General features: G+C 44.9%; 2 protein-coding genes across 2 annotated transcripts in view; one reads left to right on the top strand and one right to left on the bottom strand.

The window, feature by feature from the left end:
• Nucleotides 1-3100, bottom strand: part of EIF5B (eukaryotic translation initiation factor 5B) — a 38522-nt gene extending 35422 nt beyond the window's left edge. The window contains exon 1 of the mRNA XM_074815065.1: nt 2957-3100. Coding sequence (XP_074671166.1) covers nt 2957-3030 — 74 coding nt within the window. The 5' untranslated portion in view covers nt 3031-3100. The remainder of the gene's footprint in view (nt 1-2956) is intronic.
• Nucleotides 3101-4133: 1033 nt separating this feature from the next.
• TXNDC9 (thioredoxin domain containing 9) lies at nt 4134-15294 on the top strand. The gene is made up of 5 exons (XM_074815064.1): nt 4134-4251; nt 5980-6196; nt 8426-8544; nt 10447-10701; nt 13749-15294. The coding sequence occupies exons 2-5, from the start codon at nt 6008-6010 to the stop codon at nt 13864-13866; spliced, it is 681 nt and encodes a 226-aa protein (XP_074671165.1). The 5' UTR covers nt 4134-4251; nt 5980-6007; the 3' UTR covers nt 13867-15294.
• Nucleotides 15295-16920: the final 1626 nt, after the last annotated feature.

Genomic DNA, 16920 nt, shown 5'->3' with positions numbered 1-16920 from the left:
AATGAAATTTTGCACATAGCGCCCAAGAGGGGCCCATGCTCGCTCATTTGCAGATGCACAGATATACACGTGGAGATACACAAAGAGAACAAGGTATCCAGAAGGCACCAGGACTCTCCAAGTCACTCTTCCAGCAACTGCCCACTAGCCACCGTCATGGAAGGGCCCCGAGCAGCACTGCTTCAGCACCTGAAGGCTTCTGCGTGATCCTGGCATCTACCACACCAGGTAAGAAGATGAGTATTAGGCCTTTTTTCCTTCAGAGCACAAAGATCCAACCCTTCCCTCTTCTTTCTCAACTCACACTTGACCCATCTCCTCACCAGAGCTGCTCCCAAGATACACCTGTGAAATACAGCCCATGAAACAAGCTGGTAAAGACACTACAAAGCAGCATACACAGTACAGCAAAAGGCGTGAGGAAAAATACTCAATGAGCAAAATACTTCACTGGCAAAATACTCATTGCCCAGGAAGGACCAGAGAAACTAAAACAGTTTACACCCTAACCTGGTAAAGGGTAACAACCTTAACTCAGTAACATCAACATCTCAATGCAATACACATCTAGGTAGTAAGAAACACTCAGACAGGAAATAATGTTTTGTGAAACAGCCATCATAAGGAGTACTTTCATAAGAGAAACACTTAATGACTCAATAAGGATGTACAAAATGAGCAGTCTAGGTAAGCAAAAAAAGCTGTAGTTTCTAGTTCGCACACATCTTAAGATGTTAGTTTTCATTTAACTCCTTGTCAGTATTAGCAACTAAAAACACTCTCCAAATTGACTGTATCTTCATATTTATTATTTCGCAGTGACAAGTAACAATATGTTCTCTCCTGCTAGCATAACATTATTCAGTCAGTGTTCCATATGGTTAACATAGCTGCCATTCTAAGAATCTCTTACACACAAAAAAAGTTCACAGATGGGGCAGTATCCAAGACAATATGTACATAACCGTAGAAGTGATCCTTTTATCCTCCAATCACTAAAGAGTCTAACATGTACCTTTATTAAACATGCACAAATCACTTAAGTTATATCACGATCTATAGAGCTGTCTCCAAATAATTATTAAAAAAAAAAACCCAAACAAAACTTCAGGCACTGCAATTAAACCAAGCAGCTATTTTTAGCTGACAACCGCGACCTGCGCTCACAAACAGCAGCTGCCTGCCACTGCCCGCTCCGGGCCAGGCTCCGCGAGAACGCCGGCCATGCTCAGGGAAGCGCCTTTCAGAGGGAGCGAGCGCAAAGACGGCGGCAGCAACGCAGCCGCCCCGGCGCCGACAGCCGAGTTTCTCCCGCCGACACCAGCCTCCCCCCGCTCCACGACATCCAGCCGCCCCCCGCGGCCGCCGGCTCCTCGGGCGGCCTCCGACGCCGGCTGGGCCCGCCGGCACAGCCGGTACCGCTCCCCCCGTGGCGAGGGCCACGACCGGGCCCCTCCCGCCCTGCCGCCGCCCAGCCATCGGCCGCCGGGCCGCGCCCGGCCTGCCCGCCGCCTCCGACGAGGCCGCGAGCCGCGGCAGGGCCTGACTCAGCGCCGCGGCACCGGCGCCAGCCGCCGCTGTCAGCGGCCCGGGGAGGGGGGCGAGAAGAAGGGGCAGCTGCCACCCTACCTGTCCTCGCTCTTGTTCTTCTGCTTCTTGCCCATGGCGACGGCCCCGGCGCCCGTCCCCCGCCTCAGCGCTGCCCGGCCGCCCGCGCGCAGCCCCGTGCATATGGTAAAGCCGCCCCCACCGGCCCGCCCCGCCGCGCGCCGCGCACGCGCCCGCCCCGCCCCCGGCCGTCCCGGCCTGCCCCGCGCCGGCACGCGACGAGCGGCCGCCCCGGCGCCTCCGCGCGCTGGCGCCCCCTGCCGGCCGGAGGGGGAGCAGGCGGCGGGCCCAGGCCCAGGCCCAGGCCCAGGCCCAAGCCGGGGAGGGGAGGGCCAGCAGCGGCGGCCCCTTCGCCGGGGACACGGCCGCTCTCGGGGGATTGCAGCGACCGGCTTCTTGAAATCGGCTTTGTTCCCATCGGTTTGGTCCACAGACAGCCCTAGCAAATTTCTAAGTGATGCCCCAAAGCTGCAGTTTCCCTCTAGTCCTCCTGCCTCCCCAGACGGCTGCACAGAGGCCCAGAACTCCTGGCAAGGATTGTAGCCCATTTGGCCACAAAAACCGACCGCATCACCAAAATAAGCACATTCGGAAAGCTTTAATCTGCAGGTAAACAGGACAGCTGGGGCGAAGCAGGGGAAGGGAGAGGTTAAGGGGAAAGCTTTTAGGGTGCGCCGCGCCAGCACGGCGACAGGGCGGTAATTCAGGTGTAGGGCACGCGGGCAAGTGCTGCCCAGCGCGCCTCGCTGTTCTTCCTCCAGGCATGCAAGCTGCGCTCCCCCAGCCCTTCGTGGGGCTCAGCTGGTCCTTTATCCCCAGCGCTGTCCCATGCTGGAGCTGAAGTGTAAACAACAAAAGTCCATCGCCTGACCCTGTGGTGAGTGGCCTCCCGCCAAAACCGGGGGGTCAGAGGCGGCCGGGTTGGATTTACAGCCCAGTGCAGGGGCAATGATCAAACTCAGTGCTGGGGACAGAAGAGGTTGCCCTGCAGGGAGCTTGGTTGCCAGGCAGCAACATCAAAAGTATTTCCTTCCCTCCTCGCCAGATTTTCTCAGCGTACCAAGTTTTTCCTTCCTCTCCCCTCCAAGAAGCCTTGTAGCATGAGAGCTGAAACGGTGCTGCGCTCTCTCACAGGAGCTTGGATACTGCTGCTGGGAGCCGGAGAAGACAGCCTACATTCACAGAAACATGGCACGGAAGATGGCAAACACTGTGTGTCATGGCAGAGGGGCCTCTCAGGTGCAACCCCACCTCCTCCTGGCCACGTTTCTCAAGAGCAAAGCAAGATGAAGCAGGAAAAACAGTGGTGACAGTCAACAAGCTATTTCATATGCTTCGAGAGCTGCACCTTTTCTGTTGCTGTCGTCGCTCCGTTACAGTAATTGCTTTTGTGGACAGAGCAAGCCTCGCGGTTCTCTTCATCTTTCCGCCTCAGGATCAGTACCTCCATCTTGCTTCACTCCCTAAACCCCTCACGCTCTCCTCTCTCTGCCTTTATACACCCACAACGCCCTATCAGTCTCTCGCACCCAGGCTCCCAGCGGCCTGCAGAAAAGGCCAAGAGTTTATCTTCCCGCCCCACTTTCCTAATCAGCATACTTCAGCACCGGGGAATCAGATTTCCAGGAAACAAGAAAGCAGAACACTTGGGTTTTTTTGAAAACACACTTTAATATGCCATTATTTAAATCTGTGCGTCTTCTAGCGCAAAGAGCCGCCAAGCCCCGGCTACTCCAACACAGCCGACTCCGCAAGGGGACTGCCGGAGCGCTCCGGCCGAGCCAGGCCGCAGCCCCGGCGCCCGCCCCCTGCCAGCCCCGCCTGCTCTCGCCGAGGCGCCGCGCGGGCCGCCCTTACCTCACGGCATCGCTCGAGGGGCCCAGCCCCGCGGCTCCCGGCCGTTACGCCCCCGCCGCGCCCCTGCGGGGGCTCGGCCTCACACGCCCAACCCCGAGGAGTCCCCCAGAAAGGCGGCGGCGGCGGCGGCGACGACGACGACGACGACGACAAGCCCGCCCAACTCCCGCCGGCATCCGCTGCGCACCCGCCCCGCCGTGGAGAGGGAAGGAGCGGGGCGGGACACGCCCCCTCGCGGGCGAGCCCCGCCCAGAGCAGCGCGGCGGCGGGAGGCCGGCAGCCTAGAGCGGCGCCGCTTCCGCGCCCCGGGGGAACCGCGCGGCGCCCCGCAGACCCCCGTTCGGCGGGTCAAAGGGCGGGAAAGGTCGAGACAGCCGCCGCGCGTGCCGGCGGAAGCGCGGTTGCTAAGGGAACGGGACTCTGACGGGCAGCGCGTCCCGGTAGAGGGAGTGTCCCCCGGGGCGGAGCTGCGGGGCGGAAGGGGAGGGGCCGCGCCTGGCCCCCGCCCCTCCCGCGGGGCAGACACGCGCCCGCCCTCCCGGCTGCCGCCGGCAGGTGCAACACCCACACTGGTGCGGCGCGTGCGCGCTGGGTGCCGGCCGCCCCACGGACGCGCCGGCCGCCCCGGCCAATGAGCGCGTCGGAGAGCTCCGCGTGTGTGCGTGCGCGCGACGGCCGGCCCCGCCCCGCCGTGGCTCTCGCGAGACGTCGGCGGGGCGCGGCTGGCTGGCGGGAGAGGCGGAAGGGGCACGGCACGGCCCGGCCCGGCCCGGCGGAGAAGGAGGGGTGAGTGGTGGTTGGCTGTTAGGGGTCCGGCTGCTTGCCGTGGGTGGTGGGGGGTCACTGTGGTCTGGGGAGGGTGAGGCTTCCAGGGAAAGAGAGCTCGTCAGGAGCTGGGTGGGCGTGCGGGCGGGTGGGTGGCCGTTGTTTGTAGCGGCCCCACGGGAGCGCGCGGCGCCTGCGCGATGTCCCGCCGTGTGCCGGCCCCGCCGGTGGTCGGTGTCGGCCGGGCCCCTAGCGCTCTTCCCTAGCGGAAAGGGCAGGGCCGCGGCCCCGTCGGTGGCGCCGAGTCCCCCGGGAGTGGGCCGTGGGCGCAGGCCCCCAGCTGCGTGGGGAACGGAGCGCTTGTTGGCACCTAGGCTTCCGCGGCCTGGGGAGCTGGGAGCTCTCTGCGGACCTCGGGCTGTAATGGAGACTGGCTGGAGTTGGTTTTCCGTTTTTCTTGCTGTTTGCTTGAAGGGCAAGTCTCCCTTTGCCCCAACTCAGCAGGGTTCCCTCCCTCTCCTGAAGACCTAGTGGCCTCTGACCTGCACTAGCAAGGTTCTTATTTCCTCTAGAAATAGAAGAAAGGGGGATAGAAAGCACTAACGGAGAGATTTTGTAGTTGGCTGCTTCGAGGAGAGGGACTCAAGAGAAGGTGCTGCAGGTCAGAGCAAGCGTGGCTGTGACACATGTGGAGTGTGTCAGCAGCAATGCTGATGTTTCGTTACACTTGGAGTGCTGCTGTGATGTTGGTACTTTGCCCATCACTACTTAATGCTTTCTTGCCTCAAAGTGTTTACAAAGCCAATGGCACTTGTAGTTTGGCTATTCTGAAATACAGCCAAGAGTACTCTGGAACCCAAATTCAGCACATCAAATCCCTGGCCTGTAGGTTAAGAGTCTGATTAGGATGACTGTGCACTGTTCCTGTTTCAAAACTGTCACTTATTACAGTGATAGTTTTTGGTAGTGTAAGTTTACTGAGTAGAACAATCAATTATGTTGCCCCAGCTCTTCATGCACCCAAGGCTTGGTATTTTGTGCCTTTTGAAGTGTTTGGTCAGGGAGAACTTTACAGAAAATTATTTTAGCTGCGGTTCTTCACACAACAATTAGGTAGCGGTGAATTGCTGGCTGCCATAGGGTTGTGTTTGCAGTAGCACTTTTCTTGTACTAGTTGAAGAAGTGTATTGGCCTAAAGCATTTGCTGTTGAGCACCTTGTCTTTCTTTTAGCTGAGGAGAGGGGTGTTAATTCAGATTTAAACATGTTAATAATCAGGTTCTTAAAGTAATTGCAGTTAAACTACTGGTGGAAGCTTATATACTGAGCATTGCTTAGACTTATTCTGAGACATTTTACATGTCCTCCCAGCAGCTTGGAACTTTCTGATTGCATTTTCTAGTTCCAGCATATTTAGTAAAGGTACATGGATCTGGCTCAGGATGAGTGTTCCTTTGGAACTGGTCAATTTTGCTTCTTTATATTAACAAGTAATTTCAGGTTCCTGTGCACTTTCAACAGCTGCCTTTGGGATTGAGAGAATGGGCCTTGACTGGTATCTTTGTTGCCATCTGTGTTCGCTGTGAAACTGTTCTCCAAAGGGGGTTGCAATATAGAGAAGAACTATATACTGTTATCTTCAAATAGCATAGCATTTTGTTTCTCTACAGTGTGAACTACAAGTAAGAGAGGTCAGGCTTTTAATTAAGTGTTTGTATATATGTTAATTCCACTATCACTGTTTCCACAGCTCTGAAGAGATCACTTTCTAGTTCAAGATGGCTGCTGATACCTCTGTTGAAATACTTCAAAAAGTTCTGGAGAATGAAATACTTCAGACTACTAAGGTTGTGGAAGAACATCTGGATGCTGAACTGCAGAAGCTGGATCAAATGGATGAAGATGAATTGGAATGTCTTAAACAAAGGAGGCTTGAGGCACTAAAAAAGGCCCAGCAGCAGAAACAAGTAATTCCTGTAGTAATATTGACTCTTGATGTGTACAGTGTAACAGCCTTTTTGGAAATCCTAGGGAAACTGTAAATGTGAACTAAGTTTTTTGGGGTTTTGTGGGTTTTTTTTCTTTTTCCTCACCTTTCTGTACTTACTAATTTTAAGTTATCCAGGAAATCGAGTGTCTGTTCATGTGTGCATGCTTTGTATTTTTCAACAAGGGGAGAGAAGAACCTCTGTGATTGTTTACAATAAGGGTAGGATAAAGAGTCTCATACAAAGATTTGAGTGTGTTCGTATTCACTGAACATTGCTGTCTGGAAACATAACCCTTGTAGGCAACCTAATCATAAGCCTTTAGGCTCCTGAATTCTGGAGGTTGTTACTTACAGCACGTAAGTGATGCGTGCTCTTAAGGTATTTTGTAGAAGAATGATACAGGGTCTTTCCTTGTTCCTAGGGTGGAATCATTTGTCCCACTTGTTCTAACTCAATGAAATGTTGTTTTGGTATGACTGCACATTTATTCTTGCAGGAAAGAAACTCTGCTTTGATCCCCGATACCTCATGCTAAATTGTGGTCTTTATGCTACCCAAAAAGTCTCTTTGAACATAGTTATCGCCAAAATGTTGGTGTGAGACCTGAATTGTAAGTAGGGAAGCCACAGGTCTACTAGCTTACTCCATCTAAACAAACCTAAACAAAGAAATAGACTGGGTTGGGGGGAAGGTGACTGTTTTGAAAGGAGATTCTCTCACTGTGGTTTGAAGTTAATACCGTGCTTTGAAACGGGAGCGCAGTAAAATGTCATGGCACGGTTGGGATGCTGGAGGACAGGCAGTGTTAGCGGCTTTGATTTTCTAAACAAAGAAGTAGAAAAAGTGGCATGCTATTTGCTTGTCTTCGACAGTTCAGTTTATATTTGATTCTAGTGTTTTCCTTATCATAACACTTGGGTGTTCTTGGATGTGAACATGTGGTGGTTCTCATGCAAAAAATTGTTCATGTCAGTTGATCTTAAGTCACCATTCATTTGTATTTTCAAATGCAAATTTGAAATACTACTCAGTAAAAGGAGTATGCTGCCACACTATTCTGGAATAGGATTGTGCAGAGGGGCATTAAAGCATACCCACTGATGAATGATAGGTCATCATGGATGGATTTGCATTATGACGACTTCTTCATGTGCTCATACTTCTATGCATTCTTAATGTGCACGATGTTCAGGAAATTCTTTGTTCTGTCCTAATCTAGTTTACAGCATATTTTTGGTTTGCTTGGAAACTTTGGCTTTTTTTCACTCTGCTAAGACAAAACTGCAAGTCCAAGAACAGTGATTTATCTAAATTTCCCCCCCCCCCACTGGAAACTAAAGTTTTTTGACAAGTTCTGTCATACTGCACTACTTTGAATTGTTTAGCTTAGTCTGTACTTGTTTGTTTTAATACACTACAGTTAACTTTCAGTATTGTAGAAGCTGGGGTTTTTTTCTGAAGTGCATTTGTTGAAAATCTAGATTAGCTTTTTCTAAAACGTATTTGCATGTAATCAGGCAGTTTTTGAAGTCTGTAAATTTTAGCTTGTGAAATTCTGTTTCTCCATACATTTTATGACTAACATGCATGTGTTTTCTGAATGGTTTTCTGGAAGCCTGGCTCATATTAAGATACCTTCAGTGTATATTTGATAGGTAAACATCATCTGTGGCCAGTGAGTTAGTAGGCTTTTTTATCCCTGATATTTTCAGAGGGGTAAAATCAGAAGAAATCTATTTTAACACTTGTAATGACTTGAATCAGTTGTAGACAAGTTCTTTGAGTGTACAAAAACATTTTAGAGAGAGTGGTCCAAGCTGTCGGTTAGCAGTTTTCAAATGCTGAGAATTTTCTGTCGTTGGTGTTCTCTTTGAACTAGTCTAGCCTTACTGAGACGCTGCACTGCAGACATTTATGCAGCTCTGTACAAGATTTGTATTTCCAAATAAGCAACCTTACTGCTCAACCACCTATCTGTTGAGAAAGAAGCAGCCCAAAAGTATTGTTTAGTGTAGTGGCATTTGCGTATTTTCCAAACAAAACTAAAAGGGGAGAAGTAATTTGTTTCTCCTCCTATTACTGTATGAAATGGGTTTCTGCTGCAGGCCCCCTCTTTTAAGTTTTCTTAAAAGCTGTAGAGCTTGCATGACAGGTGCAGGACTAACAAACTCCATGCTAATTATTTCCTTTTATGTTTTCCAAAAGGAATGGCTTTCAAAAGGACATGGAGAATACAGAGAAATCCCAAGTGAGAGAGACTTTTTCCAAGAAGTCAAAGAAAGTAAAAACGTCGTTTGCCATTTCTATAGAGATACAACTTTCAGGTATAGTAAATAAGCTATGCTCAAAAACCTTTTATTTATAGATATCTACAAAAACTGACATGTTCCTTTGTTCTTTCAAATCCCACAAAAAAGTATGCATTTTTAGAACTATCCAAATTCCTTCATTTTCCAAATTTCAGTCCCTTCTCAAGGCATTTGATTTTTAATTTTTTTCATTCCAGTTAATCTGAACCTGATTTGACAACAATTAATACTCTGTTACACAGTTGATTAGAATATAAATGTATAACTTCTTTGGCAATATTTCAGTGCTGTGTTTCATTATTGATTTAGTTTGAGGGAGCCAGGTCTGTAAACATAGTGACCATACAAGAACAGCATTTAAAAAGCATCACTTTGGTTATTCCAGACAGAGATATTCTGGATAGTTCTGGCAAATGAAAATAAAACAAAAAACTTGTCTAGGCATCTTCAGAATTTAACCTTTAACTTTGAAAGGACCTGTGGATACCAATTGCAGCTGCTTTCCCTTTGTGCCTGTGCCTTTGTGATTATGTCACTTTTTTAGGGTGTGAGAGACCTAGATCTGAGAGTATGTCCTGACTCAGAATAGGAACCTAAATTAAGATCTCCCACTTGGAAGAATTTCCAAAGTCCTGGGTTGTAGGCTGTTCCTCAGTGGGTCCGTCTCAATGTCTTCCATTAAAATGCAGTTGCAAAGTAGAGTAGTTTGTTGGAGGAGGAGACAGTTAATCCTATTGTTGGCTGGTTGGTTGGTTTTTCGCCCCCCAAGGTGTTATATTCTCTCTACCTTATAGAATATAAACTGAAACAGCTTCAATGCGAAAAATTGGAAGAGCTGGATTATGCAGTGAGGTTATCTGTGTTTTACGTTTTCTAAGTTAAATGTTTAAGTTTCAGAAATATCTGAAGCAGTTGTATTTGGCTAGATTTTATTCAAAGAATTTGAAAAACTGTCTCTGCAAATAAAGTAGCTTAGGACAAGTTTGAGTCGTTTGATTCTTGTTTCTTGAACCAACAAAGTCTGTAGACTCAGACAGGAGAAAGACCTTTAGAGGGAGTTCTTTGTAAAATGTGTTGTGCTGACAACCAGCTTGAAAATGTGTCAGGTTTACCAGCCAATTATCAAGTTGCTTTCATCCTTGCCCACTTGATCTTTTTGATCTGCTTGGCTCTCCTCTTGAGTTAAAGGACAGTCACATCACAGAGTTCATGCAGCAAAGCCAAACCACTTAAGACAATCCAGAAAGTTGAGATTGCAGATGACAAGTCCACAAATGTATGTCATCTGACAAGTATTTTGAGCAGTTCATGTTACTGTCCCTTAGCTGAGAAACAACAATTTTATGCTCACTCCTGTTCCATTGCAGGAGAAAAGTCAAATATTTTTGCCTATAGCAGTCTGTGCAAATCACTTTTTTTTTTTTCCTGTACAATGAGTTTTACTGCATCTCAGTTGTGGAGGTAGTGACTGAAAAAAAACCAAAACACTAACATGGTGAGAGTACTTTTCTGAAGATGTGAAGTTCATTATAGAGAAATTTTTCCATCTGACAGGCAGTGAAGCTAGAGCAGGAAGAATAGAAGTCAGAGGGAAACTTCATCAATAAATGCAGGTCTTAAGAAATGAAAGAGGCTTTCAGGTGTGTGGGGGAGTAATTAGGAAGAAATTAGAGAAATGGATGGTGTAATTGTGCAAAAAGGTGCTCCAGGCTGTTATTCTATTAGCCATTAAATCCAGCTACCTTTGAAACACAGTTTTTCTTGAAACTAAATTCCTAATTACAAAGGTCATATCTGAGGAATTAACATGATAAAACTAGCTCTTTACTGTTCCTTTTAAACTTTCTGTAAAGTACATATTCTTCAGCATATTGATTCTAACACTTTATATATTTCGTTTTGGTTTTGTTTTAATAGGTGTCAAATAATGGACAGACATTTGACTGTATTGGCAAAAAAGCATGTTGAGACAAAATTCTTGAAATTAAATGCTGAAAAATCTCCTTTCTTGTGTGAGAGACTGCGCATCAAAGTAATTCCCACTCTAGCACTAGTAAAAGATGGAAAAACACAAGACTATGTTGTGGGCTTTACTGATCTCGGTAACACTGACGACTTCACTACAGAGACCTTAGAATGGAGATTAGGCTGTGCAGACATAATTAATTACAGGTAATTAATTGGTTTGTGATTGTTTTGTTTTCAGATACAGTGCAAGGAGAACATGCAGACAGGAGAATCTGAAAAGTTTGTATCTTTGACTGATACATTGTATGCTTAAAACTGGAGAGTTTAATCCAGTTATTTAATCTATGTACTTTGGGAAGGGAGAGAAGAGAGTATCTCTTTGGCAAAGCATTGAGACATTACAATGAGTGTTACATTGTCCTTTTTGTACAGTAATAAACAGAGGTCTTGCCATGAGGTGTATAGAGTAGCTACACTGCTTTGTTATGGCCTCTGTGTCACGCATCTAATGTAATCCTTTCTAAATCAGCTGTAAATGTTTAGATGTCACAGTTGCAATTGTCACGACCCAGATTGGAAGCCCAGAGAGTTGCAATGGTTCTGTGATTCCCCTCGGGTTAAATTAAGGTGAAACACCACCAAATGACCGGTTAAAATGTTTTACTTGTGATAGAAAACAATTTAAACTTGGAAAAGGATAATAGGCAATGTGGTCTCTTATAAATCTATAAGAAAGAAAAGGAAGGAAAGGAAAGAAAAAGAAAGGAGAGAAAGAGAGTCAAAGAAATCCGGTCCACCACCCCTGGATCCAGCATTATCTCAGGTCCTGGGTCTTGGGTGGTGAGTGCACACTCAGCAAAGTTTCTGTCACCTTTTAAGTTCATTTTATCAGCTGATTAGCATACCAGGTGAGGAGGGGCAGATATTCCACAAACTCATTTCCATGAGGGACGAGGAAAAAGGTGGAGTGTGGGTACTGCACGTACATTGAGGGGGAATGGGGTCCACCACTCCTTGTCCAGTTGAGTCAGTGGTCGTGCTCACCCTGCCCACCTTTGGTTTTTCCTCTGTTCCCACAGACTTTTGCTGACTTCATGCTTCTTCAGCAATCATTGGCTTCTGGGGCAGAAATGCTCACCTCTTATCAAGCTTTGTTGCCTCTTACACAATGGAGCCAGTGATTAGCGGTCCTTGTGCTTGATGAGAAACATTTGGTTTCACTCAGTCCACGTTTCCCCCCTCTGGGGTTTATCTAAGGAGTTTGTCAATGCAACTGCAGGGGAGTGGGGGGTGCGTCCTTCAATACACTCCCACTTCCTTGGGTGACATTCCTTAAACTAATCACAAAGGCCACAGCTTGTCCTTGAGGTTTTCTGTGTCAATGTTTGAGGCATTCCTTCCTTCAGTTCCTTACAGCAATGCAGTAAAGTTTGAGCATTTTTAATCCACTTCAGAGAAAACTCAGGAAGTTGTCCTTAAAGTGCATCTTAGTCCATATTACACAGATTAATATGTTTGGGGGGGGGTTTCCCATGAACAGTACAGAAAGTGAAAATAAGTTGCAGAAGTGCAAATTATTATTTGTGTAGAAGTACAATATTATCATAAATCCCACGGTTAAGACTACTGGATAGAAGGCAATAGAAGATAATTGTCACCAGAATAGCCTAACTTTACAGGAGAATCATTTACCAGAACTTTCTGCTTTGCTTCCCAGTGTGGCTAAAACATCATCTTTATCTTTTTAGGTTAATTTTGCTCTTTGGTTTTGAATGTCTTTGGCTTTTTTTTTAATTTTAAACTTCATTATCTGAATTCATTTCAATGTTTAATGTCCAAATTTTGGCAAGAAGTATTGTTGTATCTTAAAGGCAAAGAAACTACTGTTTCTTTTAGCTTAGTAGCTGTTGAACTTCAGAGGAAATGACTGAAGTGAAAATTTATAATTCAAAACCAGTGGTAATACGCACTTCCCTGTTCAGCAAATATGCAGAGGAGTCAAAGATAGCTTGGATATATATTCTAGACAGCAACAGCCTTTTATGGGAGAAGTCTTTCTAGTTGTGTTGTACCAAGCTGCATTGAATTTGCTAAATGTTAGTACATTGGCTTTCGGCATAATTTTACTTCCTACTTGACTCTACAAAGTACTGTGTATTCCACTCTTAGCAAATTGTGGAGTGGGGGAGTTGTTGTAATGTCCTGCTCTTTAGAGTTCCTGAAAAGGAACTAGTCCTTAGCGGAGCCTAGAAACAGTTCTCTTCCTTCAACATGTGGGATAGCAGATGATGAAAGGATATACTGTATTTAGGGGAGAAACTGTTCAGGTCGCATTGTTTGACCAAAATCAGGATTCAAGTGGTCTATTGACCTATTACTGACATGTAATTAACTAGCAATCAGTCAACTGTACATTTAGGATCAATATCAGCAAAATGTTATTTATGAAATGTTAATACCTCTGAATTTCTAAATACGCTTCTATAGCTATATCCAGAAAGTTCTACTTGCTTACTCACTGACCCTTAGATGCAAACACCTCACAGGTCATGTGAGTAACAGCACACACACCCTTTTCTGAGCAAGGGGAGGGGATTCCCCTCCTTGCTCACTCCCACTGTAGGAGAGGTGGATGCTGCAGCTTTATGTGAACACCTGCTGAGCCCAACAACACGTGGACCCACACGCTGCTGGGAAAGCCCCTACAAGGTCGTACATGCACACTGAGGCATGAGTCCCTCCATAATCCACTAGCTGGAGTGCAGTGTCCGATGGGGAAACTGCTCTGCCTGGCCTAGGCAGAGATAGTACAAGGTGACTTCTGGCAGTACAAACCCCAGGTTTGACTCATCTGTTTCTACTCCAAAGTCCCTGTTACAAAATTTTAGCTTCTTTTGTACTTCTGGCTCCTCATTTATTTTGAAAAGTCTCTGTAATTCACTGGTTACTGTTTAATCTGACAGATGGTTTCTTTAGCGTGATCAGTTTGCAGCAAAAGCCATTTCAGACAGTTTTTCTTTAGAACTCTACTCACAGGTGCTGTTCACACTCCTGTCTTAACTACAGATATCCAGGCCATTTTGTCCAGGATGTGCTATGCTAGCAACACCACAATGCTACATAGGGTGCCTTTAGGGAGTAGGGGTTGTGTTCTCTTACAGTGTTTTTCTGAAGAAACAGGTAATTAGAGATGCTACTTACTGTCTGCATGAATGCAGTTTTAATCAGCATGTCTTGCTCTTTTCTTCTAGTGGAAATTTGATGGACCCACCTTTTCAAAGTCAAAAGAAATTTGGAACAAGCTTTACGAAGTTGGATAAGAAGACCATCAGAGGAAAGAAATATGATTCAGATTCTGATGATGACTAGAAGAGCAGCTAAATGTATTTGTAAATCATCTTTTGTTTATGCTTGGTACATTTCTACAAATGTTTTTTATAAAGCTTACTGCTTTTCATTACATCTGCACATAATGCTCATTTTTCTATACAGTTTTATACAACTGAGTCACAGCAGAAAAAAGCTTAAATATTTTTTTTTTCCTCTTTTGGAAGTTATTTGTAATTCAAAAATCTGAGTCCTTCTAACTAAATAACATGGCAAATGATGAACTTTGTCTTAAGTATAAGTTTATTAAGTGTTTTGAAGTAACTGTTGCAAACAACTGTACCAAGTCGGACCAAAGGTCCCTCTGGCCCAGTGTCCAGTCTCAGTGGCCAAAAGCAGATGCACAAGGAAGAGTGAAAACAGGATGAGCAGATAACAATGCTTCCCCAGAATATACTTTAAGCAGTCTGTGGCTTGGGGAACTCTGAGAGCATTTGCTGGTTCAAGTCGTGGAAGAAAAATCTGTTTAAGTCCTCGTAGTATCCTAGCATCCACATCATATGGCAAGGAGTCCACAGTTTAACTGTGTCGTGTGAAGAACTACTTCCTCTTGTTTGCCTTGAATCTGACAGTTCTGGAGTTTTTTCTAATTTTCTTTATTAAAGCAGATAATAGACACTTTTAAAAAAGATCTTTCCCTATCAATTCCTCTTCCAGTTGTCTTTTTAAATTTATTATTACTTATATTATCAGTAAAGCACCACAGAATTATTAGTAAAGGAATTGTGCATTTTAAAAAAAATGATTGCTTATCTTATGGTGCCATATCACGACATTGAATAACTTAACTACGTTGCACTATAAGTTGTAAAAACAGTTGTAACTTCTGTGAATTCCGAAACAGATGGTCAAGAGAAATGCCCTTTTACCATCTCTGTACGCTGCATGTTAAAGCTGATAGAGCGGGTGATAGCACATAGCAACAAGCCTATTGAAAACAGCCTTGTTCATGGATTTGTATAATTCTGTGGTTTTGAATGTGTGAATTTTATAGCAGATGCTTTGTACAAGAGAGTAGAATAGAGAAAAGTATTTGGGAGAAACCTTGATCTGTTAAGTTTAGATATAGCACCGCATACTATGTACGATTCTTTGATAATGGACAGAATTTTCATGGGAGATCTTCTTTGGAACACAATGGAAAGTTTTTGGCTAGGTGAAGAGTTGATGAGTTTTCCTTTTGTTTTAAAAAAAAAATAGTTTGCTGTGTGCTGAAGGACCCTTTTGAGGTGGTACTTTAAATCCAGTTGGTCCCAAAAGCAATGAAGTGGGTCTAGTCAGTCTTGCTGCCTTGTAGTGGAGCACATGTGTGACTGGGCCAGCCCAGCAATATATCTCTGTAAGTAAGTTTAAAAAAATTATATTTTATTTCTGTTCATGTACATTGAAATAAAAATATTTTAATTCTAATGTTGACTTTTGCATCCTTTCAGATAAGGTGATCTAGGTGCCGTGGGTTATTTTTTTTTTCTTTTAATAAGGTCCATGAGAAAGTTGCATGTGCTCTTTCTAGATTTCTAGCAAATTACATACAGTTCTGTCTTAGCATTACAGCATTACTTTGAGAAGGCAGTCAGCTTAAGATGTACACAGCTGCCTGTTAATCTACTAGAAGCATAAAGTAGACTTGCTTCAAGTTGATCTCCTTTTTAATGACAAACTCTCTAAATGCATCAGAAAGAAGAAATGTTCGTTGTTTTTTTTTTTTTTTAATCCTGTTGGGTGAAATTTAATTTAGGAAACCAATGTTCCAACAGTATTTTTTTAAGAGTGCCTTGGCAGTATTCATCTCTGAGTCCTAATTATGTTGAATAGGCTGCGGAAATATAAAATCATGTCTAATGTAATTGCGTGCTGTGTGGAAACGTGTGGGCTTGTCAGGATTCCAGCATGGTGCGTTGTTAGAGGTTATTTGGTTCCATGTGTGAACAGCCCCATTACAAACTCAATGCAAGTCTTAGTCAGAGTCTGTGGTTTCATGTCACTTCAAGCTGCTGATTTTTTTTCTAGGTTACTCTTCAGTTGGACCTCTTCCTTCATCTGGCTTGTAATATGGCCACATGCACTCCAGTGCTGATACAAGGAGTTTGCAGGAATGCATAGTTTGAGTAAAAGGGGGAGTTGAGACTGTTTGTACTAATACATTTAAACTTCTTTTGAACTAGCAGCCTTTTAGATCTGTCTGCTTCGAGTCTTTTATGTCTGCTTTCTGCATTTTCTGTCTTGAATGAAGATTAAAACTGTCATTGAACGGTCCTCTTGGTAAGATCTCCATTCTTGATCTGCACATTACTTTGAGATGAACAATCGAAATCCAAGAATTTTATTTTGGCTGAAACTTAAAAATTCTTTAAACTGGAAAATTCTTCTGGTTTGAGTAGTGAGGAACAAATTCTTCTTCTACAGTAGAGTATATAGACACATATGAAGTGTCCATGGTAATAAGACTTGAGTCAGCAAGCTAGAAGTGTAAACATTACAGAGAACACTGACTCAAACAGATGTCACCTGTACAGACTTGAAAAGCACAAAGCTTGACTTTGTCAACAGCCATCTAGCAGCAATATGGCTGATAGATGAGAAGATGATGATACGCAGTATCTAGAGAGGATGCAGGTTGCATGTAATTAATTGCTTACAGCAGATAGATCGTATATGTAAGGACATGACTAAATAAGGTTCCTGAGCCTAGACTAATCACAAAATGGTGCCTGGTCTGGCATGTGTTAGCCATGAAAAGGTATTATACAAAAGAGATGAGAAATGTTCACATACAGCTTTTGAAGTTATGGGGCTTATGCATGAACTCGGCATCTAACTTTAGTAATGATTAGTGCTTAAGTCTGTGCTTGATGCTTGCATGAAGTAATCATTAAAGAAATGCATGGAGACAATAATAACCAAACAAGATCTGTGTCGTTCAGCTCTTAATGCTAGATTATTTGGACTTGACTGGGTACTCTTGTGCCATCCCATGTCTGCTCAAGAAATCTGCCTAGAATTGCTGAGTTGAGCTTTGGGAAGCATGAAGAAGTC

The sequence above is a fragment of the Strix aluco genome, chromosome 2 (assembly GCF_031877795.1).
Source record: "Strix aluco isolate bStrAlu1 chromosome 2, bStrAlu1.hap1, whole genome shotgun sequence".
Taxonomy (NCBI): Eukaryota; Metazoa; Chordata; class Aves; order Strigiformes; family Strigidae; genus Strix; species Strix aluco.
Note: the sequence above shows the minus strand (reverse complement) of the source record. Positions and strands in the feature narration are given on the sequence as shown.

Coding starts and splice junctions, on each gene's coding strand:
- TXNDC9 (XM_074815064.1), top strand. CDS start 6,008: ATGGCTGCTGATACCTCTGTTGAAATACTTCAAAAAGTTCTGGAGAAT. Junction 6,197..8,425: donor AGGCCCAGCAGCAGAAACAA/GTAATTCCTGTA, acceptor GTTTTCCAAAAG/GAATGGCTTTCAAAAGGACA. Junction 8,545..10,446: donor TATAGAGATACAACTTTCAG/GTATAGTAAATA, acceptor TTGTTTTAATAG/GTGTCAAATAATGGACAGAC.